Here is a 27,230-nt window from a genome sequence, read left to right as displayed (position 1 = left end):
CTTGTTCAGGGGAACAGTGGGTAACTGCCTTGTTATGGGGAACAGTGGGTTAACTGCCTTGTTCAGGGGAACAGTGGGTTAACTGCCTTGTTCAGGGGAACAGTGGGTTAACTGCCTTGTTCAGGGGAACAGTGGGTTAACTGCCTTGTTCAGGGGAACAGTGGGTTAACTGCCTTGCTCAGGGGAACAGTGGGTTAACTGCCTTGCTCAGGGGAACAGTGGGTTAACTGCCTTGCTCAGGGGAACAGTGGGTTAACTGCCTTGTTCAGGGGAACAGTGGGTTAACTGCCTTGTTCAGGGGAACAGTGGGTAACTGCCTTGTTCAGGGGAACAGTGGGTTAACTGCCTTGTTCAGGGGAACAGTGGGTTAACTGCCTTGTTCAGGGGAACAGTGGGTTAACTGCCTTGTTCAGGGGAACAGTGGGTTAACTGCCTTGTTCAGGGGAACAGTGGGTTAACTGCCTTGTTCAGGGGAACAGTGGGTTAACTGCCTTGTTCAGGGGAACAGTGGGTTAACTGCCTTGTTCAGGGGAACAGTGGGTTAACTGCCTTGTTCAGGGGAACAGTGGGTTAACTGCCTTGTTCAGGGGAACAGTGGGTTAACTGCCTTGTTCAGGGGAACAGTGGGTAACTGCCTTGTTCAGGGGAACAGTGGGTTAACTGCCTTGTTCAGGGGAACAGTGGGTTAACTGCCTTGTTCAGGGGAACAGTGGGTTAACTGCCTTGTTCAGGGGAACAGTGGGTAACTGCCTTGTTCAGGGGAACAGTGGGTTAACTGCCTTGTTCAGGGGAACAGTGGGTTAACTGCCTTGCTCAGGGGAACAGTGGGTTAACTGCCTTGCTCAGGGGAACAGTGGGTTAACTGCCTTGTTCAGGGGAACAGTGGGTAACTGCCTTGTTCAGGGGAACAGTGGGTTAACTGCCTTGTTCAGGGGAACAGTGGGTTAACTGCCTTGTTCAGGGGAACAGTGGGTTAACTGCATTGTTCAGGGGAACAGTGGGTTAACTGCCTTGTTCAGGGGAACAGTGGGTTAACTGCCTTGTTCAGGGGAACAGTGGGTTAACTGCCTTGTTCAGGGGAACAGTGGGTTAACTGCCTTGTTCAGGGGAACAGTGGGGTAACTGCCTTGTTCAGGGGAACAGTGGGGTAACTGCCTTGTTCAGGGGAACAGTGGGTTAACTGCCTTGTTCAGGGGAACAGTGGGTTAACTGCCTTGTTCAGGGGAACAGTGGGTTAACTGCCTTGTTCAGGGGAACAGTGGGGTAACTGCCTTGTTCAGGGGAACAGTGGGTTAACTGCCTTGTTCAGGGGAACAGTGGGTAACTGCCTTGTTCAGGGGAACAGTGGGTAACTGCCTTGTTCAGGGGAACAGTGGGTAACTGCCTTGTTCAGGGGAACAGTGGGTTAACTGCTTTGTTCAGGGGCAGAACAACAGATTTTTACCTTCTCAGCTCGGGGATTCGATCCAGCAACCTTTCGGTTACTGGCCCAAAGCTCTAACCACTAGGCTACCTGCCACCCCATGAACGGGAGGGGGAGTGAGACCCCCACCCACCCCCACCTCATTATGGAACACACACTAGTGAATGCGTGATTGAGTGAATGACCGAGAGAGAAAGAGAGTGATTGAACCAATAAAAGCAAAGGGTCTGTGTATGTTTGATGATGCAACACGCTCATTAACCCCTGCTCTGTCCAACCAACTCCTCGTTCCCACGAGGCATGAGACCATGCACACAGTCACATTGAATCACAGCCTCCCGTCCTATTCAAGGAGCCAAAAGGGGATAGGCGCTGGGGCCAGTATTTGGCAGACTCCTCTACGGCTGTAGTGTGTAGTGTACACACTACCCAGCGTGTTGTTAGACACAGGGCTATGCATGAGACGCCACACACAACCGTTCCAGCTATGTTGTGTCTGAACACATTACTCAAGAGTGTGTAGAAAACATTGGTAAGAATATTAATATTAACGATAAGAATGTTATTTTTGTTTAAAGGAGAGCCTAACAGAAAGACGTCCCTTAACATTGTAGATGTCTAATGCCTCTGGGCTGTGGATGGGTGGAGGGGGTTGAGTCTGGGTCAGCTAGAAGAATGATAATGATATAAAATGTGAGGGTTGGTTCCCTCTGTCGATGGCAGGGGGTTGGATGGGTTAGTAGTAATTACATGAGTGGCTGGCCATAGTGCTGCTTCACTGGGCTCGGCCTAACAGGCCTACATAAACACACTGTCGCTCACTACACACACACAGAATGCAAACAGACAGACAGAAACACAAACATGCAGACAAACACACACACAACCTTGGCAGCCCACAGAGAACAATGATGACCATTAAGTACAACAGCAACAGGAGAAGCTGTACACTAGATCACCTCTTTAAGCTCAGAGGGCTAAACTATGGACCTCTCCTCACACCGACCCATAATGCATCGCACACGGAGAGCGAGGGGAGGAGGGTGATGATGGGAGCAGCCACGCCAAGACACCTGGGATTGTTATTTATTCTGTCTCAAACGTTCCCTCCCTCCACTGGGGAATGACAGAATAACCTGGTGATTTATTCCAGTCTTTCAGTAGCAAAAACAAGCGGAACGTTGGTGTGTTTCTCTGCAGGAAGGTGGAGGATGCAGAAAGGAGATACATGTGAGAGCAGAGAGAGACAGTCTGGGCTGTGATGCAGAACTGCCCGTCATCCATGAAGTCAGCTTCGTCTCTCGCACACACACACACACACACACACACACACACACACACACACACACACACACACACACACACACACACACACACACACACACACACACACACACACACACACACACACACACACACACACACACACACACACACACACACACACACACACAAACCAAAACAACCCAGTCAAAATATCAGACAACCCCCCCACACCCACCTGTCTCCACGTCCTGGGTGTAGAAGTGCATGGTGTCCGTGATCTCGGTGACATACACAGCTCTGTAGTTGGCTGTGCGCTCTTTCTCCTCCGTCACGTGCACCACCTCCTCCACCTTCTTCTCCTCATAGTTGGCCCAGATCTGATGGGGGGAAGGTCACATGATTAGGGTGAAGCATGACAGAACACTCCCTGTTCTTATGTGTAATATAATGATATCATTAATGTGAGGTCTTCCTCGTTAAATTGGGGATCTACTTGTAGGACAAATGAAATAATATTCAGTCAAGTGTCTTGACTGAAGACCACAGCAAAAAGAACATTTCTCATGTCTAAACCTCCAGCTAAGCATGCCAGTTCCTTATTATACGTCACATGATCAAACATCTAACATACTCAAAACAAACCAGACACCAAACTCCTACTTTAATCACTGCCAACTCCAACAGAACAATTTACTCTCCTAAATGACTCCCATGACTTGATCCAGGGCCTGTTTTGATGCCAAAGGGAAATACGGTCCAGAACAAACAACCCTTAGACCAGAGAAACATGGGTCTGTTATCTAACAGCAACAGCAATCCCCTGTGGGACAACCTCTCCCTCCTTCCATCTCTCCCTCTCTTCACCATCCTCTAGAGTGTTTCTGGTGTGGAAACCAGGTCAGCTCCTCTCCAAGGTTGGCCCTCTGTCGGGAGGGCAGGAGGCTCATTAAGGGAAGAGTGCTCCGCTCGGGGCCACAAATCAAACACTATGGTCGACACTATGGACGCACAAACACACACGAAAACACAGCGTGTGTGAAAACAGCCACACACGCGCGTGTGAGGGACAGGATGACAAGAGCTGCCTATTCATCTCTCTACATGCTGATGTTCTGGGGCTCCTGCTGATGGGGTCACTGAACCCCACTGTCAGGGAGAACAGTGGAACACAACTTCACAACAACTAAAGTCTCCTTTCCTTGTGTAACACCACAACACAGCTTGTTCTACTCCTTTCATGTCCACCGCAGGCTGTTGTGTTTACTTGCAGGTAAAAAAAAAGGTGTGGTTTTTATATAGTGTAGCGATATCAAATCAAATGTTATTTGTCACATGCTTTGCAAACAACAGGTGTAGACTAACAGTGAAACGCTTAAAGGCCCTTCCAACAATGCAGAGAGATGTATTTTGAAAAAGTAATAACGAGGAATAAATACAATGAGTAACGATAACTTGGCTAAATACACAGGGTACGAGCACCGAGTCAATGTGCTGGGGTACAAGGTAGATATTACTATGTTCGGAAAAAGTTATTATGCACAGATAATAAACAGCGAGTAGCAGCAGCATGTGAAGAGTGTGAATGTATGTGTGTGTGTGTGTGTGTGGCATTAATATGTACGGGTGTGCGCGTTGTGTGTTTGTGTGTGTTGGAGAGTCAGTGTAGTATGTGTGAGTGTGTGGTTAGAGTCCAGTGAGTGTACATCGAACCTGTGCAAGAGAGTGAAATAAGAGAATGAAATAAGCAGCCTCAAGCTGTTCAGGAGCCTTCTGGTCCCAGACTAGGCAGCCTTATGGCTTGAAGCTGTTCAGGAGCCTTCTGGTCCCAGACTAGGCAGCCTTATGGCTTGAAGCTGTTCAGGAGCCTTCTGGTCCCAGACTAGGCAGCCTTATGGCTTGAAGCTGTTCAGGAGCCTTCTGGTCCCAGACTAGGCAGCCTTATGGCTTGAAGCTGTTCAGGAGCATTTTGGTCCTAGACTAGGCAGCCTTATGGCTTGAAGCTGTTCAGGAGCCTTCTGGTCCTAGACTTCTCGCTCTGGTACCGCTTATCACCAGCTTTTAGCAGCTGGCTAATTATTTAACTGTGTGGTATCATCAGCTAATTACCTTCACAAGGTCTCTCTCTCCCTCCCTCTCCCCTTCTCTCCCTCCAAGCAGTGTTACATGCTGACTAGACCAGGCACGGGCGTGAGTCTGCGTGTGCCATCGTGATTTTGCGCATGTTGATTTTGTCCATCCACACCAGACGCGATCAGGACACGCAGGTTAAAATATCAAAACAAACTCTGGACCAACTATATTCATTTGGGGACAGGTCGAAAAACATGAAACATTCACAGCCATTTAGCTAGCTAGCTTGCTTGCTGTTGCTAGCTAATTTGTCGTGGGATATGAACATTGGGTTGTTATTTTACATTAAATGCATAAGGTCTTTTTTTACCTGGGTCTTTGTAGAATTTTGCGTCACACGTGTTCTCTACTCCGACATTTAAACCACAGATAAAAGAAGAAACCTAGTTAATTTCTAGTAATCTCTCCTCCTTCAGGCTTCTTCTTCTTCTTTGGACTTCATATGGCGGTTGGCAACCAACTTTACAGTGCATTACCACCACCAACTGGACTGCGGACCTCAGTTCATCTTTCAATCACCCACGTGAGATGGGAGAGATGAGACTTGCAGCACGTCAAGCGTTAAAACCAAGTTCTATTTTAGCGCCAGGCTACGCAGACGCTCATTGACGCGAGCGATCAGTTTGGAGGAAATTACTGAATAACATGTATGTGTACATTTATTTCGCAATGCTCGCGCATGTAACGCGATGCGCGGTGTGGTCAGCATGTTAGCATGGTAGGCTAATTACACCCAATGTTTTATAGGGCTTTTACGACATGCTAGCACTAACCAATTACATCTGACGTGTGCAGCGTAAGACATTTACAGGCCCATTTCACTACTGCAATGAGTCGTGCTAGTGTGTCGGCTTACTGCCTGCTACCTTGAATCATTGGGAAAACATTTATTATACAACAAGTGACACAGAGCGCCAGCCGAGCGAGCCTTGGCGGGTGCCCTGCCCACCTGGATACAAAAGACTGGGTCAAACCACCCAATTACATTCAATTGCTTCTTCGTGGTGCCAAATAAAGGGAAGGGACATTTAAAAAATAATAACTTTGTGGACACGACCGACCAGGAGTTAATTAACCTCTCTTGGGTACGTGAGACGTTAGCGTCCCACCTCTTCAACAGCCAGTGAAACTGCTGGGTGACAAATTCAAATACAGAAATACTCATTATAAAAATTCAGATAACAAAACATATTTTACATAGGTTTAAAGATTAACTTCTTGTGAATCCAACCACGGTGTCAGATTTTTAAAATGCTTTACGGCGAAAGCATACCTTACGATTATTTGAGAACATAGACCACTAGACAAATCATTACAAACAGTAACCAGCCAAGTAGAACAGTTACACAAGTCAGAAATAGAGATAAAATGAATCCCTTACCTTTGATGATCTTCATATGGTTGCACTCAGCAGACATTCATTTACTCAATAAATGTTCCTTTTGTTCGATAAAGTCTCTTTATATCCAAAAACCTCCGTTTTGTTCGCGTTTTCTTCAGTAATCCACAGGCTCAAACGCAGTCACAACAGGCAGACAAAAAATGCAAATTGTATCCGTAAAGTTCATAGAAACATGTCAAACGATGTTTATATTCAATCCTCAGGTTGTTTTTAGCCTAAATAATCGATAATATTTCAACCGGACAATAACGTTGTCAATATAAAAGGTAAACAAGGAACGCACTCTCTCGGTCTCGCGCATGAAAAAGCTCTGACACTTTAGGGTCCACTCATTCAGACTGCTCTTACTTCCTCATTTTTCAGAATACAAGCCTGAAACAATTTCTAAAGACTGTTGACATCTAGTGGAAGGCATAGAAACTGCAATTTGAGTCCTAAGTCAATGGATACTGTAATGGCATTGAATAGAAAACTACAAAACCAAAAAAACAACTACTTCCTGATTGGATTTTTCTGAGGTTTTCACCTGCCAAATCAGTTCTGTTATACTCACAGACACTATTTTAACAGTTTTGGAAACTTTAGAGTGTTTTCTATCCAAATCGACCAGTTATATGCATATCATATCTTCTTGGCCCGAAAAGCAGGAAGTTTAATTTGGGCATGCTTTTCATCCAAAATTCCAAATGCTGCCCCCTACCCTAGAGAAGTTAAGACCCAAACATGGCCACGCTTCACAAACTTCCACGGGTCTTTTTCTCCATCCCTCCCGTAGATATTAATGGAGTCAATACCCACAATGCAGTGGGGCTTCAGCAGAGGGTAATGACATGTCTGGGCTTTTAATCAAACCTGCAGGACCAATCCGAGTGACACAGATTAGCGTGTCACTGTTCATTACCGTGGCAACTGTCACCGTGGTGGCGTCTCTGTGGGGGTTTGGGAGTCGTTCATGCCGATTCAAGCCAAGTGACCTCTGACACGTTGGCCCACGTCATGCCGCCGCAGTGGCAAGGGAACAGGAGGAGAGAACACACACAGAATGCCAATCACAGCGCTGCTTTCACAAAGACGATGCAGAAGTGCCCTTCCACATGGTGCTCACCCCCCCACACACATTCTCCCTCGCTGTGCCCTAGGCGGATGACCTTCCGTGAGCAACCGACCATTCCTGTTTGTTCCACTTGAACGCAGGTATGTGACTGCTGTTGCTGCTTCGACACAGTAGACGCGAGAGGAGTTAGGATTCCAAGCTCCTTGTGTCCGGCTCCAAAAAGCAGAGCCAGTAAATCATCAGGCCTCTACTCCTGAAAAGGAAAACTGTTCTATAAGGACAACAACAGGGTTCCAAAAGGAGGACAACAACAGGGTTCCAAAAGGAGGACAACAACAGGGTTCCAAAAGGAGGACAACAACAGGGTTCCAAAAGGAGGACAACAACAGGGTTCCAAAAGGAGGACAACAACAGTGTTCCAAAAGGAGGACAACAACAGGGTTCCAAAAGGAGGACGACAACAGGGTTCCAAAAGGAGGACGACAACAGGGTTCCAAAAGGAGGACGACAACAGTGTTCCAAAAGGAGGACGACAACAGGGCTTCCAAAAGGAGGACGACAACAGTGTTCCAAAAGGAGGACGACAACAGGGTTCCAAAAGGAGGATGACAACAGTGTTCCAAAAGGAGGATGACAACAGTGTTCCAAAAGGAGGACGACAACAGTGTTCCAAAAGGAGGACGACAACAGGGTTCCAAAAGGAGGATGACAACAGTGTTCCAAAAGGAGGACGACAACAGTGTTCCAAAAGGAGGACGACAACAGTGTTCCAAAAGGAGGACGACAACAGTGTTCCAAAAGGAGGACGACAACAGTGTTCCAAAAGGAGGACGACAACAGGGCTTCCAAAAGGAGGACGACAACAGTGTTCCAAAAGGAGGACGACAACAGGGTTCCAAAAGGAGGATGACAACAGTGTTCCAAAAGGAGGACGACAACAGTGTTCCAAAAGGAGGACGACAACAGTGTTCCAAAAGGAGGACGACAACAGTGTTCCAAAAGGAGGAGGACAACAGTGTTCCAAAAGGAGGACGACAACAGTGTTCCAAAAGGAGGACGACAACAGTGTTCCAAAAGGAGGACGACAACAGGGCTTCCAAAAGGAGGACGACAACAGTGTTCCAAAAGGAGGACGACAACAGGGTTCCAAAAGGAGGACGACAACAGTGTTCCAAAAGGAGGACGACAACAGGGTTCCAAAAGGAGGACGACAACAGTGTTCCAAAAGGAGGACGACAACAGGGTTCCAAAAGGAGGACGACAACAGTGTTCCAAAAGGAGGACGACAACAGTGTTCCAAAAGGAGGACGACAACAGTGTTCCAAAAGGAGGACGACAACAGTGTTCCAAAAGGAGGACGACAACAGTGTTCCAAAAGGAGGACGACAACAGTGTTCCAAAAGGAGGACGACAACAGTGTTCCAAAAGGAGGACGACAACAGTGTTCCAAAAGGAGGACGACAACAGGGCTTCCAAAAGGAGGACGACAACAGTGTTCCAAAAGGAGGACGACAACAGTGTTCCAAAAGGAGGACGACAACAGGGTTCCAAAAGGAGAACGACAACAGTGTTCCAAAAGGAGGACGACAACAGTGTTCCAAAAGGAGGACAACAACAGTGTTCCAAAAGGAGGACAACAACAGTGTTCCAAAAGGAGGACAACAACAGTGTTCCAAAAGGAGGACAACAACAGTGTTCCAAAAGGAGGACAACAACAGGGTTCCAAAAGGAGGACAACAACAGGGTTCCAAAAGGAGGACGACAACAGTGTTCCAAAAGGAGGACGACAACAGGGCTTCCAAAAGGAGAACGACAACAGTGTTCCAAAAGGAGGACGACAACAGGGTTCCAAAAGGAGGACGACAACAGGGCTTCCAAAAGGAGGACGACAACAGGGTTCCAAAAGGAGGACGACAACAGGGCTTCCAAAAGGAGGACGACAACAGTGTTCCAAAAGGAGGACGACAACAGGGCTTCCAAAAGGAGAACGACAACAGTGTTCCAAAAGGAGGACGACAACAGGGTTCCAAAAGGAGGACGACAACAGGGCTTCCAAAAGGAGGACGACAACAGTGTTCCAAAAGGAGGACGACAACAGGGCTTCCAAAAGGAGGACGACAACAGTGTTCCAAAAGGAGGACGACAACAGTGTTCCAAAAGGAGGACGACAACAGTGTTCCAAAAGGAGGACGACAACAGGGCTTCCAAAAGGAGGACGACAACAGTGTTCCAAAAGGAGGACGACAACAGGGCTTCCAAAAGGAGGACGACAACAGTGTTCCAAAAGGAGGACGACAACAGGGTTCCAAAAGGAGGACGACAACAGGGCTTCCAAAAGGAGGACGACAACAGTGTTCCAAAAGGAGGACGACAACAGGGCTTCCAAAAGGAGGACGACAACAGTGTTCCAAAAGGAGGACGACAACAGTGTTCCAAAAGGAGGACGACAACAGGGCTTCCAAAAGGAGGACGACAACAGTGTTCTAAAAGGAGGACGACAACAGTGTTCCAAAAGGAGGACGACAACAGTGTTCCAAAAGGAGGACGACAACAGGGCTTCCAAAAGGAGGACGACAACAGGGCTTCCAAAAGGAGGACGACAACAGTGTTCCAAAAGGAGGACGACAACAGGGCTTCCAAAAGGAGGACGACAACAGGGCTTCCAAAAGGAGGACGACAACAGGGCTTCCAAAAGGAGGACGACAACAGTGTTCCAAAAGGAGGACGACAACAGTGTTCCAAAAGGAGGACGACAACAGGGTTCCAAAAGGAGGACGACAACAGGGCTTCCAAAAAGAGGACGACGACAACAGGGCTTCCAAAAGGAGGACGACAACAGTGTTCCAAAAGGAGGAGGACAACAGTGTTCCAAAAGGAGGAGGACAACAGTGTTCCAAAAGGAGGACGACGACAACAGTGTTCCAAAAGGAGGACGACGACAACAGTGTTCCAAAAGGAGGAGGACAACAACAGTGTTCCAAAAGGAGGAGGACAACAGTGTTCCAAAAGGATAACAACAGTGTTCCAAAAGAATAACAACAGTGTTCCAAAAGGATGACAACAGTGTTCCAAAAGGAGGACAACAGTCTTCCAAAAGGACGACAACAGTCTTCCAAAAGGACGACAACAGTGTTTTCAAAAGGACAATAACAGGGGTTCCAAAAGGACGACAACAGTGTTTTCAAAAGGACAATAACAGGGGTTCCAAAAGGACAATAACAGGGGTTCCAAAAGGACAATAACAGGGGTTCCAAAAGGACAATAACAGGGGTTCCAAAAGGACAATAACAGGGGTTCCAAAAAGACAGTAACAGGGGTTACAAAAGAAGGACAATAACAGTGTTTCCACAAGGACAATAACAGGGGTTCCAAAAGGACAATAACAGTGTTTCCAAAAGGACAATAACAGGGGTTCCAAAAGGACAACAACAGTGTTTCCAAAAGGACAACAGGGGTTCCAAAAGGACAACAACAGTGTTTCCAAAAGGACAACAGGGGTTCCAAAAGGACAACAACAGGGGTTCCAAAAGGACAACAACAGTGTTTCCAAAAGGACAACAGGGGTTCCAAAAGGACAACAACAGTGTTTCCAAAAGGACAACAGGGGTTCCAAAAGGACAACAACAGTGTTTCCAAAAGGACAACAACAGTGTTTCCAAAAGGACAACAACAGTGTTTCCAAAAGGACAACAACAGTGTTTCCAAAAGGACAACAACAGTGTTTCCAAAAGGACAACAACAGTGTTTCCAAAAGGACAACAACAGTGTTTCCAAAAGGACAACAACAGTGTTTCCAAAAGGACAACAACAGTGTTTCCAAAAGGACAACAACAGTGTTTCCAAAAGGACAACAACAGTGGTTCCAAAAGGACAACAACAGTGGTTCCAAAAGGACAACAGTGTTTCCAAAAGGACAACAACAGTGTTTCCAAAAGGACAACAGTGTTCCAAAAGGACAACAACAGTGTTTCCAAAAGGACAACAACAGTGTTTCCAAAAGGACAACAGTGTTTCCAAAAGGACAACAACAGTGGTTCCAAAAGGACAACAGGGGTTCAAAAAGGACAACAACAGTGGTTCCAAAAGGACAACAACAGTGTTTCCAAAAGGACAACAACAGTGTTTCCAAAAGGACAACAACAGTGTTTCCAAAAGGACAACAGTGTTCCAAAAGGACAACAGTGTTTCCAAAAGGACAACAACAGTGTTTCCAAAAGGACAACAACAGGGGTTCCAAAAGGACAATAACAGGGGTTCCAAAAGGACAATAACAGGGGTTCCAAAAGGACAACAACAGTGTTTCCAAAAGGACAACAGGGGTTCCAAAAGGACAACAGTGTTTCCAAAAGGACAACAGGGGTTCCAAAAGGACAACAACAGTGTTTCCAAAAGGACAACAACAGTGTTTCCAAAAGGACAACAACAGGGGTTCCAAAAGGACAACAGTGTTTCCAAAAGGACAACAACAGTGTTTCCAAAAGGACAACAACAGTGTTTCCAAAAGGACAACAACAGTGTTTCCAAAAGGACAACAACAGTGTTTCCAAAAGGACAACAACAGTGTTTCCAAAAGGACAACAACAGTGTTTCCAAAAGGACAACAACAGTGTTTCCAAAAGGACAACAACAGTGGTTCCAAAAGGACAACAACAGTGGTTCCAAAAGGACAACAGTGTTTCCAAAAGGACAACAACAGTGTTCCAAAAGGACAACAACAGTGTTCCAAAAGGACAACAACAGTGTTCCAAAAGGACAACAACAGTGGATCCAAAAGGACAACAACAGTGTTTCCAAAAGGACAACAACAGTGTTTCCAAAAGGACAACAACAGTGTTTCCAAAAGGACAATAACAGGGGTTCCAAAAGGACAACAACAGTGTTTCCAAAAGGACAACAGTGTTTCCAAAAGGACAACAACAGTGTTTCCAAAAGGACAACAGGGGTTCCAAAAGGACAACAGGGGTTCCAAAAGGACAACAGTGTTTCCAAAAGGACAACAGTGTTTCCAAAAGGACAACAACAGTGTTTCCAAAAGGACAACAACAGTGTTTCCAAAAGGACAACAACAGTGTTTCCAAAAGGACAACAGGGGTTCCAAAAGGACAACAACAGTGTTTCCAAAAGGACAACAGGGGTTCCAAAAGGACAACAACAGTGTTTCCAAAAGGACAACAACAGTGTTTCCAAAAGGACAACAACAGTGGTTCCAAAAGGACAACAACAGTGTTTCCAAAAGGACAACAACAGTGTTTCCAAAAGGACAACAACAGTGTTTCCAAAAGGACAACAACAGTGTTTCCAAAAGGACAACAACAGTGTTTCCAAAAGGACAACAACAGTGTTTCCAAAAGGACAACAACAGTGTTTCCAAAAGGACAACAGTGGTTCCAAAAGGACAACAACAGTGGTTCCAAAAGGACAACAGGGGTTCCAAAAGGACAACAACAGTGGTTCCAAAAGGACAACAACAGTGTTTCCAAAAGGACAACAACAGTGTTTCCAAAAGGACAACAGTGTTCCAAAAGGACAACAACAGTGTTTCCAAAAGGACAACAACAGTGTTTCCAAAAGGACAACAGGGGTTCCAAAAGGACAACAACAGTGTTTCCAAATGGACGACAACAGTGTTTCCAAAAGGACAACAACAGTGTTTCCAAAAGGACAACAGTGTTTCCAAAAGGACAACAACAGTGGTTCCAAAAGGACAACAGGGGTTCCAAAAGGACAACAACAGTGTTTCCAAAAGGACAACAACAGTGGTTCCAAAAGGACAACAACAGTGTTTCCAAAAGGACAACAACAGTGTTTCCAAAAGGACAACAACAGTGTTTCCAAAAGGACAACAGTGTTCCAAAAGGACAACAACAGTGTTTCCAAAAGGACAACAACAGTGTTTCCAAAAGGACAACAGTGTTCCAAAAGGACAACAACAGTGTTTCCAAAAGGACAACAACAGTGTTTCCAAAAGGACAACAACAGTGTTTCCAAAAGGACAACAACAGTGTTCCAAAAGGACAACAGTGTTCCAAAAGGACAACAACAGTGTTTCCAAAAGGACAACAACAGTGTTTCCAAAAGGACAACAACAGTGTTTCCAAAAGGACAACAGGGGTTCCAAAAGGAAACACCTTGAGGGGTAAAGTAGCTTTTAGGACTCTGTGACCTTCAGTACCCCGGTGAATGATGTGTAGCCGGAACACGCGCACACACACACACACACACACACACACACACACACACACACACACACACACACACACACACACACACACACACACACACACACACACACACACACACACACACACACACACACACACACACACACACACACACACACACACGGTTGAAAACTGAGACCTACTGGATAATGTGAAGGCAGGGTCCATTGCTGTAATGGTCTCCCTCATGATGAAAGACAGACAGACACGCTTACACACTGAAGCCACAAGAATGATGTGATGCTGGTGATGGTTCCACAGGGATGCTGGTCCATGTTGACTCCAATGCTTCCCACAGTTGTGTCAAGTTGGCTGGATGTCCTTCGGGTGGTGTACCATTCTTGATAAACACGGGAAACTGTTGAGCGTGAAAAACCCAGCAGTGTTGCAGTTCTTGACACAAACCGGTGCTCCTGGCACCTACTACCATACCCCGTTCAAAGACACATAAATATTTTGTCTTGCCCATTAACCCTCTGAATGGCACACATACACAATCCATGTCTCAATTGTCTCAAGGCTTGAAAATCCTTCTTTAACCCATCTCCTCCCCTTCATCTACACTGATTGAAGTGGATGTAATAAGTGACATCAATAAGGGATCATAGCTTTAACCTGGATTCACCTGGTCAGTCTGTCATGGAAAGAGCAGGTGTTCTTAATGTTTTGTACAGCAGGTGTATTGTGTGACACACAATAATAGTATGTGGCTGTGTTGCACATGATGTGTAATCATAATCAGTAGCCCCCACCATTCAGAGTAGGGCCCCTACAGCACACTGCTGCCATAGTGACTGATGGGTATGGCTGAGTACACTGGCATCAGCATGTTGTTAACACACCCAGGTCACATGGCATGGGGTTTAACATGGGATAATCATGCTATGCTAGTGAAGCATGAATTGTCAGTAGTGACAAATGGTAAGAGATAGCTGAACCAAAGCCTAAGGGTGAACTGTGCCTTGCAGATGTCACAGCCAAACCCCTTGAGGTACTGAAGAGTAGACTGACTGTTTTACTAAAACCACAACCGGCTTTATATACAAATGTGCAAAGACATTTTCAAATGAACTAACTAATAACGAACAAAGTGAAAAACACTGCAGAGTTTGAAGAGAGGAAACGTGAGTCTGGAAGGGCTTGCAGCAGTACTGGTATAGACTGGAATGGGAGGTCATTTAGAATGTCCTGGCAGACTAAGAGACATTACATTCAGAACATTTGCTTTTTCACACATACACACAGCCTTGTTCACGTGTGCACACACACCCCCCCGGAACCAGGGGGATGGGGACATTGGGAACATTGATTAAAGGTGACAGCATGTCAATTCCAATAGAGTGTGTTCGGCCCGGGCGAGACCAAATCTCCATCAACACCCAGAGCACAGACACACACACACACACTCACTGGGGCATACTCACACACACTCTCACTGGGGCATACTCACACACACTCACTAGTGCATACTCACACACACACACTCACTGGGGCATACTCACACACACACTCACTGGGGCATACACACACACACACACACTCACTGGGGCATACTCACACACACACACTCACTGGGGCATACTCACACACACTCACTGGGGCATACTCACACACACTCACTGGGGCATACACGCAAACACACACTCACTGGGGCATACACGCAAACACACACACACACACACACACACACACACACACACACACACACACACACACACACACACACACACACACACACACACACACACACACACACACACACACACACACACACACACACACACGAAGAGTGAGATGAGGGTAGGAGGGTGCACAAGGACACACACAGGTTGGATAAATCCACACTGCTGTCATTGTCTGTTCTACACTACACAGTGAACTATCACTCGAGGTAGGACATGCCCACAGACCTCCACATCAGCTTCAGTCTAAACCATTTCCAACAACCCTGCTACTCCTTCTCTGGTGTAGGCTATACACTAGCTTACTTGTCTCATACTGGTTTTATCAAACTACTCTACCCAGAAGCCTTTGCCTTAAACTTCAAGTACTTCACTTGCAGCCTGTTGAAACAAGTTTTCAAACCTATCACACAATGAAAAGTACAGCACTATTCGTTAGCAATTGAGGTAATTGACATTTTGAAAATACGCAGCTGTGGAAAAGCTAGTCATATCTGTCTAGAGCTGGAGGAGAACATGAATGTAGGGAGAGCGTATGGAGCAGCCTCTCTCCAGTTACACCCCCCACATATGTAGTTTCATTGTTAATTCATAATTCAATAGTGCTCTGCAAACAATACTGATCAATACAAGTGCTTGTTATTAATAAAAGTGACCTTTGCAGATCAATCTAAGCCTCTATGAAGGGGCCTTGAAAAGTGAATGCCTCATTAAATAAATGGCTGCTCTCTTGCCACGTTTCCCTTCTCGAGTCTCCATCTTACATGATGAGTGAACCTCGAACGTTCGTCACCGAACACTCAGAGAAAACAAACTGAGCCCAAACTATGCTTGACGGGAGACACGAGACAAAGCCCCCAAGAAGATTCAGTAAAGTAAATCTAGGCTACATGTTCACCTGAACATCAGAACATTCAGACGTAGTTCCCAATCCCACATTCAATAACAAAGATGCACCATTCCTCCAATTCAATCATCCAACCACAAGGTATTCACTCAGGTCAGGACATAACCACTACCTCATCCCCACTAGACTTGATTGGTAAACCAATTTGAACACCAGGCTTTCCTTACAATGTTGAGCACAACGTTGTATTAATGAGTAGAGATATTGGGTTGATGGGGTTGGCGGGCCTGTGGCTGACCCCGGATTCCTCTGGCTCAACCGTTGCCATGGTGTGTCGGGGGAACTATTCGAGGCTGGAAATGATGAACCAGCCTGGCGAATCAGAGTACCACTCCAGCCAACCAATCCATCCCACCACTACACGGGCTCAATCTATACCACTACACCACTCAACCTAACTAGGGGCTCTATAGTGCAGCTGTGATGCATCCCATGTAAGAACACGGTCATACGCAACCTGGGCCTGGTACGCGTTCGCCAACACAATGACAATCCATACAACGCTTTCTGTAACGGGGACGCGGTCTAAGCCTACTATGCATTCATCAGCCACATAGAATATGAATGACAATGACATGAATTGATGGTCATTGTATTTGTATGGACAACACACTCTGGCAAGCCGTGCAACACCTACTGTACATGACCGTGCGCAACACCTACTGTACATGACCGTGCGCAACACCTACTGTACATGACCGTGCGCAACACCTACTGTACATGACCGTGTGCCCAACACCTACTGTACATGACCGTGTGCAACACCTACTGTACATGACCGTGTGCAACACCTACTGTACATGACCGTGTGCAACACTTACTGTACATGACCGTGTGCAACACTTACTGTACATGACAGTGTGCAACACTTACTGTACATGACAGTGTGCAACACTTACTGTACATGACCGTGTGCAACACTTACTGTACATGACCGTGTGCCCAACACCTACTGTACATGACCGTGCGCAACACCTACTGTACATGACCGTGCGCAACACCTACTGTACATGACCGTGTGCAACACTTACTGTACATGACCGTGTGCAACACTTACTGTACATGACCGTGTGCAACACTTACTGTACATGACCGTGTGCAACACTTACTGTACATGACCGTGTGCCCAACACTTACTGTACATGACCGTGTGCCCAACACCTACTGTACATGACCGTGTGCAACACCTACTGTACATGACCGTGTGCAACACTTACTGTACATGACCGTGTGCAACACTTACTGTACATGACCGTGTGCAACACTTACTGTACATGACCGTGTGCCCAACACTTACTGTACATGACCGTGTGCCCAACACCTACTGTACATGACCGTGTGCAACACCTACTGTACATGACCGTGTGCAACACTTACTGTACATGACCGTGTGCAACACTTACTGTACATGACCGTGTGCAACACTTACTGTACATGACAGTGTGCAACACTTACTGTACATGACCGTGTGCAACACTTACTGTACATGACCGTGTGCCCAACACCTACTGTACATGACCGTGTGCCCAACACCTACTGTACATGACCGTGCGCAACACCTACTGTACATGACCGTGTGCAACACCTACTGTACATGACCGTGTGCAACACCTACTGTACATGACCGTGTGCAACACTTACTGTACATGACCGTGTGCAACACTTACTGTACATGACCGTGTGCAACACTTACTGTACATGACCGTGTGCAACACTTACTGTACATGACCGTGTGCCCAACACTTACTGTACATGACCGTGTGCCCAACACCTACTGTACATGACCGTGTGCCCAACACCTACTGTACATGACCGTGCGCAACACCTACTGTACATGACCGTGTGCAACACTTACTGTACATGACCGTGTGCAACACTTACTGTACATGACCGTGTGCAACACTTACTGTACATGACCGTGTGCCCAACACTTACTGTACATGACCGTGTGCCCAACACTTACTGTACATGACCGTGTGCCCAACACCTACTGTACATGACCGTGCGCAACACCTACTGTACATGACCGTGTGCAACACCTACTGTACATGACCGTGTGCAACACTTACTGTACATGACCGTGTGCAACACTTACTGTACATGACCGTGTGCAACACTTACTGTACATGAGTGCGCAACACTTACTGTACATGAGTGCGCAACACTTACTGTACATGACAGTGTGCGCAACACTTACTGTACATGACAGTGTGCGCAACACTTACTGTACATGACAGTGTGCGCAACACTTACTGTACATGACAGTGTGCGCAACACTTACTGTACATGACAGTGTGCCCAACACTTACTGTACATGACAGTGTGCGCAACACTTACTGTACATGACAGTGTGCCCAACACTTACTGTACATGACAGTGTGCGCAACACTTACTGTACATGACAGTGTGCAACACTTACTGTACATGACAGTGTGCCCAACACTTACTGTACATGACAGTGTGCAACACTTACTGTACATGACAGGTGTGATGGCATAGTGCGCAATTTACTGATGACGCTTTACATACATGTGTACAGCCATGTTAATGAATTGTTAGAAGGACAGAACGTCTATGCACAGTGCATCCATCATGGAACAGCTGTATTAATAATGACTACAAGCATGTTAACAGGAATTATCATTGCTGGTAAATGTTTGAAAAACACGCACAGTGGGGGAGGAATCTGTAAAGTGCTTGGCTGATTGGCACATGGGAGGATATGAACAAGACCAATATCCTCAGTGTGTGTGTGTGGAGCCAGAATGTGCGTTTTACACGATCTGAAATGCTGTTTTAATAAAACCATCGATCAAAAACAGGGAGGCATAAAATCCCTTCTCACTTGTCTTAAGTGCAAATGTTAATGTTTCAACCATCTGGGTGATGAGAGGGGTGGTGGCTGGTGGAGCTTAGAGAGCCATAGAGGGTTGACCATGACTGATTCCACGATGAAGACCGATGTTCTCGTCAGGTAACACACAGGGAGATGTGGGTTGAACGGTGAATGATTCCACGACAGAGACCGATGTTCTCGTCAGGTAACACACGGGGAGATGTGGGTTGAATGGTGAATGATTTGACTGATTGCAATCACTTCAGGTAAAAACACAATCCTCCGATTAAGACAAATGCAGAGCAGGTGACTCGTAGCAATTTTCTTATTTGGTGCATATCACATTTCCTCCTGATCCAACAATGAAAGAAAACCACAGGGCTCGTCTCTGATTGGATGGGTGCTTGATTGACAGGTGTCATTGGGGACCCACAGAGCAGTACACTGGGTACAACGGTAGAATGTGAGGACATTTGACAGGAGGTATGATGTATGGAGGAGACCTGGTGATCCAAGGACATTAACCCAATCACCAAGGTTAACAGGGGGTGGTCATGGAGCATTAACCCCTCGTGGCTCGCCCTGTTTTAGGGGATTAAGCGAGAAGGGTGGATGTTTGTGTGTGATGATTTACGATGTATGTATGTTAGTATGAGGGCCACGTGGTTCTCACCTCACTGCCCTGCAGCGCATGACTGCCTTGAGCACAACACTGTAATAAAACACACATGTAGGCGACACACGCATACGTAGCCGACACACACACACACACACACACACACACACACACACACACACACACACACACACACACACACACACACACACACACACACACACACACACACAAGGCCTTGGGAAGACAGGTGGGGACAGGAGGGTGAGCTAGGACAGTATCTTCACACACTGGGACAACACAATAACACGCTGGCTTATTGGCTCTAGAGGCCCAACATAGAGGCCAATTTAACAATACTATACTAGGGCTGGGCCTATATACATACCAATCCCAACACACTAGGGCTGGGCTTATATACATACCAATCCCAACACACTAGGGCTGGGCCTATATACATACCAATCCCAACACACTAGGGCTGGGTCTATATACATACCAATCCCAACACACTAGGGCTGGGTCTATATACATACCAATCCCAACACTCTAGGGCTGGGCCTATATACATACCAATCCCAACACACTAGGGCTGGGTCTATATACATACCAATCCCAACACTCTAGGGCTGGGTCTATATACATACCAATCCCAACACACTAGGGCTGGGTCTATATACATACCAATCCCAACACACTAGGGCTGGGCCTATATACATACCAATCCCAACACACTAGGGCTGGGCCTATATACATACCAATCCCAACACACTAGGGCTGGGTCTATATACATACCAATCCCAACACACTAGGGCTGGGCCTATATACATACCAATCCCAACACTCTAGGGCTGGGCCTATATACATACCAATCCCAACACACTAGGGCTGGGCCTATATACATACCAATCCCAACACACTAGGGCTGGGCCTATATACTGGCCAATCCCAACACACTAGGGCTGGGCCTATATACATACCAATCCCAACACACTAGGGCTGGGCCTATATACATACCAATCCCAACACACTAGGGCTGGGCCTATATACATACCAATCCCAACACACTAGGGCTGGGCCTATATACATACCAATCCCAACACTCTAGGGCTGGGTCTATATACATACCAATCCCAACACACTAGGGCTGGGCCTATATACATACCAATCCCAACACACTAGGGCTGGGCCTATATACATACCAATCCCAACACACTAGGGCTGGGCCTATATACACACCAATCCCAACACACTAGGGCTGGGTCTATATACATACCAATCCCAACACACTAGGGCTGGGCCTATATACATACCAATCCCAACACTCTAGGGCTGGGCCTATATACATACCAATCCCAACACACTAGGGCTGGGCCTATATACATACCAATCCCAACACACTAGGGCTGGGCCTATATACTGGCCAATCCCAACACACTAGGGCTGGGCCTATATACATACCAATCCCAACACACTAGGGCTGGGTCTATATACATACCAATGGCAACACACTAGGGCTGGGCCTATATACATACCAATCCCAACACACTAGGGCTGGGTCTATATACATACCAATCCCAACACACTAGGGCTGGGCCTATATACATACCAATCCCAACACACTAGGGCTGGGCCTATATACATACCAATCCCAACACACTAGGGCTGGGCCTATATACATACCAATCCCAACACTCTAGGGCTGGGCCTATATACATACCAATCCCAACACACTAGGGCTGGGCCTATATACTGGCCAATCCCAACACACTAGGGCTGGGCCTATATACATACCAATCCCAACACACTAGGGCTGGGCCTATATACATACCAATCCCAACACACTAGGGCTGGGCCTATATACATACCAATCCCAACACACTAGGGCTGGGCCTATATACATACCAATCCCAACACTCTAGGGCTGGGTCTATATACATACCAATCCCAACACACTAGGGCTGGGCCTATATACATACCAATCCCAACACACTAGGGCTGGGCCTATATACTGGCCAATCCCAACACACTAGGGCTGGGCCTATATACATACCAATCCCAACACACTAGGGCTGGGTCTATATACATACCAATCCCAACACACTAGGGCTGGGCCTATATACATACCAATCCCAACACTCTAGGGCTGGGCCTATATACTGGCCAATCCCAACACACTAGGGCTGGGTCTATATACATACCAATCCCAACACACTAGGGCTGGGTCTATATACATACCAATCCCAACACTCTAGGGCTGGGCCTATATACATACCAATCCCAACACACTAGGGCTGGGCCTATATACTGGCCAATCCCAACACACTAGGGCTGGGTCTATATACATACCAATCCCAACACACTAGGGCTGGGCCTATATACATACCAATCCCAACACACTAGGGCTGGGCCTATATACATACCAATCCCAACACACTAGGGCTGGGCCTATATACATACCAATCCCAACACACTAGGGCTGGGCCTATATACATACCAATCCCAACACACTAGGGCTGGGCCTATATACATACCAATCCCAACACACTAGGGCTGGGCCTATATACATACCAATCCCAACACACTAGGGCTGGGCCTATATACTGGCCAATCCCAACACACTAGGGCTGGGTCTATATACATACCAATCCCAACACACTAGGGCTGGGCCTATATACATACCAATCCCAACACACTAGGGCTGGGCCTATATACATACCAATCCCAACACACTAGGGCTGGGCCTATATACATACCAATCCCAACACACTAGGGCTGGGCCTATATACATACCAATCCCAACACACTAGGGCTGGGCCTATATACATACCAATCCCAACACACCAGGGCTGGGCCTATATACTGGCCAATCCCAACACACTAGGGCTGGGCCTATATACTGGCCAATCCCAACACACTAGGGCTGGGTCTATATACATACCAATCCCAACACACTAGGGCTGGGTCTATATACATACCAATCCCAACACACTAGGGCTGGGCCTATATACTGGCCAATCCCAACACACTAGGGCTGGGCCTATATACATACCAATCCCAACACACTAGGGCTGGGTCTATATACATACCAATCCCAACACACTAGGGCTGGGCCTATATACATACCAATCCCAACACTCTAGGGCTGGGCCTATATACTGGCCAATCCCAACACACTAGGGCTGGGTCTATATACATACCAATCCCAACACACTAGGGCTGGGTCTATATACATACCAATCCCAACACTCTAGGGCTGGGCCTATATACATACCAATCCCAACACACTAGGGCTGGGCCTATATACTGGCCAATCCCAACACACTAGGGCTGGGTCTATATACATACCAATCCCAACACACTAGGGCTGGGCCTATATACATACCAATCCCAACACACTAGGGCTGGGCCTATATACATACCAATCCCAACACACTAGGGCTGGGCCTATATACATACCAATCCCAACACACTAGGGCTGGGCCTATATACATACCAATCCCAACACACTAGGGCTGGGCCTATATACATACCAATCCCAACACACTAGGGCTGGGCCTATATACATACCAATCCCAACACACTAGGGCTGGGCCTATATACTGGCCAATCCCAACACACTAGGGCTGGGTCTATATACATACCAATCCCAACACACTAGGGCTGGGCCTATATACATACCAATCCCAACACACTAGGGCTGGGCCTATATACATACCAATCCCAACACACTAGGGCTGGGCCTATATACATACCAATCCAACACACTAGGGCTGGGCCTATATACATACCAATCCCAACACACTAGGGCTGGGCCTATATACATACCAATCCCAACACACCAGGGCTGGGCCTATATACTGGCCAATCCCAACACACTAGGGCTGGGCCTATATACTGGCCAATCCCAACACACTAGGGCTGGGTCTATATACATACCAATCCCAACACACTAGGGCTGGGTCTATATACATACCAATCCCAACACACTAGGGCTGGGCCTATATACATACCAATCCCAACACACTAGGGCTGGGCCTATATACTGGCCAATCCCAACACACTAGGGCTGGGTCTATATACATACCAATCCCAACACACTAGGGCTGGGCCTATATACATACCAATCCCAACACTCTAGGGCTGGGCCTATATACATACCAATCCCAACACACTAGGGCTGGGCCTATATACTGGCCAATCCCAACACACTAGGGCTGGGCCTATATACATACCAATCCCAACACACTAGGGCTGGGCCTATATACTGGCCAATCCCAACACACTAGGGCTGGGCCTATATACATACCAATCCCAACACTCTAGGGCTGGGCCTATATACATACCAATCCCAACACACTAGGGCTGGGCCTATATACATACCAATCCCAACACACTAGGGCTGGGTCTATATACATACCAATCCCAACACACTAGGGCTGGGCCTATATACATACCAATCCCAACACACTAGGGCTGGGCCTATATACATACCAATCCCAACACACTAGGGCTGGGCCTATATACATACCAATCCCAACACACTAGGGCTGGGCCTATATACATACCAATCCCAACACACTAGGGCTGGGTCTATATACATACCAATCCCAACACACTAGGGCTGGGCCTATATACATACCAATCCCAACACTCTAGGGCTGGGTCTATATACATACCAATCCCAACACACTAGGGCTGGGTCTATATACATACCAATCCCAACACACTAGGGCTGGGTCTATATACATACCAATCCCAACACACTAGGGCTGGGCCTATATACATACCAATCCCAACACTCTAGGGCTGGGCCTATATACATACCAAGCCCAACACACTAGGGCTGGGCCTATATACTGGCCAATCCCAACACACTAGGGCTGGGTCTATATACATACCAATCCCAACACACTAGGGCTGGGCCTATATACATACCAATCCCAACACACTAGGGCTGGGCCTATATACATACCAATCGCAACACACTAGGGCTGGGTCTATATACATACCAATCCCAACACACTAGGGCTGGGCCTATATACATACCAATCCCAACACACTAGGGCTGGGTCTATATACATACCAATCCCAACACACTAGGGCTGGGCCTATATACATACCAATCCCAACACACTAGGGCTGGGCCTATATACATACCAATCGCAACACACTAGGGCTGGGTCTATATACATACCAATCCCAACACACTAGGGCTGGGCCTATATACATACCAATCCCAACACACTAGGGCTGGGCCTATATACATACCAATCCCAACACACTAGGGCTGGGCCTATATACATACCAATCCCAACACACTAGGGCTGGGTCTATATACATACCAATCCCAACACACTAGGGCTAGGCCTATATACATACCAATCCCAACACACTAGGGCTGGGCCTATATACATACCAATCCCAACACTCTAGGGCTGGGCCTATATACATACCAATCCCAACACACTAGGGCTGGGCCTATATACATACCAATCCCAACACACTAGGGCTGGGCCTATATACATACCAATCCCAACACACTAGGGCTGGGCCTATATACATACCAATCCCAACACACTAGGGCTGGGCCTATATACATACCAATCCCAACACACTAGGGCTGGGCCTATATACATACCAATCCCAACACACTAGGGCTGGGCCTATATACATACCAATCCCAACAGTCTAGGGCTGGGCCTATATACATACCAATCCCAACAGTCTAGGGCTGGGCCTATATACTGGCCAATCCCAACACACTAGGGCTGGGTCTATATACTGGCCAATCCCAACACACTAGGGCTGGGCCTATATACTGGCCAATCCCAACACACTAGGGCTGGGTCTATATACATACCAATCCCAACACACTAGGGCTGGGTCTATATACATACCAATCCCAACACACTAGGGCTGGGTCTATATACATACCAATCCCAACACTCTAGGGCTGGGCCTATATACATACCAATCCCAACACACTAGGGCTGGGCCTATATACTGGCCAATCCCAACACACTAGGGCTGGGTCTATATACATACCAATCCCAACACACTAGGGCTGGGCCTATATACATACCAATCCCAACACACTAGGGCTGGGCCTATATACATACCAATCCCAACACACTAGGGCTGGGCCTATATACATACCAATCCCAACACACTAGGGCTGGGCCTATATACACACCAATCCCAACACACTAGGGCTGGGCCTATATACATACCAATCCCAACACACTAGGGCTGGGCCTATATACATACCAATCCCAACACACTAGGGCTGGGCCTATATACTGGCCAATCCCAACACACTAGGGCTGGGTCTATATACATACCAATCCCAACACACTAGGGCTGGGCCTATATACATACCAATCCCAACACACCAGGGCTGGGCCTATATACTGGCCAATCCCAACACACTAGGGCTGGGCCTATATACATACCAATCCCAACACACTAGGGCTGGGCCTATATACTGGCCAATCCCAACACACTAGGGCTGAGCCTATATACATACCAATCCCAACACACCAGGGCTGGGCCTATATACTGGCCAATCCCAACACACTAGGGCTGGGCCTATATACATACCAATCCCAACACTCTAGGGCTGGGCCTATATACATACCAATCCCAACACACTAGGGCTGGGCCTATATACTGGCCAATCCCAACACACTAGGGCTGGGCCTATATACATACCAATCCCAACACACTAGGGCTGGGCCTATATACTGGCCAATCCCAACACACTAGGGCTGGGCCTATATACATACCAATCCCAACACACTAGGGCTGGGCCTATATACATACCAATCCCAACACACTAGGGCTGGGCCTATATACATACCAATCCCAACACACTAGGGCTGGGTCTATATACATACCAATCCCAACACACTAGGGCTGGGTCTATATACATACCAATCCCAACACACTAGGGCTGGGCCTATATACATACCAATCCCAACACACTAGGGCTGGGTCTATATACATACCAATCCCAACACTCTAGGGCTGGGCCTATAAACATACCAATCCCAACACTCTAGGGCTGGGCCTATATACATACCAATCCCAACACTCTAGGGCTGGGCCTATATACATACCAATCCCAACACACTAGGGCTGGGTCTATATACATACCAATCCCAACACACTAGGGCTGGGTCTATATCACAGCACAGGAAACTACTGTGGCTCAGCCCACTCATCCAAGAGGTGTAAGGTGTACTAGCACCTGGGGTCAGCTTTTAATATTGTGCACTAATGGATTGGGGGAGGGGAAGCTGATCCCAGATCTGTACCTAGTAGAAACTTCCCCCAGAGACATATGAGCAAGACTTCATTCTTTCCAAAAGGCTAAACTCCAATGCCCACCCACCACACACTTAAACCACACAGATACACACAGGCAGACACACACACAAACACACACACACAGACACGCACACACAGCGGCGGTTTAACAAGCCGTGAGCTCTAACAGCCCTAATCCCTTTTTCCCACCCAGTCTCTCCCGAACAGCATCGAAATCTGGAGGACAAGACGGGAGAGGAGGAGAGAACGCAGAGAGACCTGGATGTGGTTACTTAGCAAATAGATGATGCATTAAAACTGAACAGGTGGTGCGGCTGGTGGTGAGTATTGGGGGGGAGGAGTGAGCAGCTGGGAATTTAAA

At 47.1% G+C, this 27,230-nt stretch overlaps 1 protein-coding gene across 1 annotated transcript in view; it reads right to left on the bottom strand.

Annotated features, from left to right (window-relative positions):
• The window catches only part of LOC120049154 (staphylococcal nuclease domain-containing protein 1-like), a 311,592-nt gene that overhangs the window by 59,538 nt on the left and 224,824 nt on the right, over positions 1 to 27,230 (bottom strand). Inside the window, 1 exon segment of the mRNA XM_038995382.1 lies at positions 2,925 to 3,066. Within this exon segment, the coding sequence (XP_038851310.1) occupies positions 2,925 to 3,066 (142 nt within the window).

This window comes from Salvelinus namaycush, chromosome 6 (assembly GCF_016432855.1).
Source record: "Salvelinus namaycush isolate Seneca chromosome 6, SaNama_1.0, whole genome shotgun sequence".
NCBI lineage: Eukaryota > Metazoa > Chordata > Actinopteri > Salmoniformes > Salmonidae > Salvelinus > Salvelinus namaycush.
Note: the sequence above shows the minus strand (reverse complement) of the source record. Positions and strands in the feature narration are given on the sequence as shown.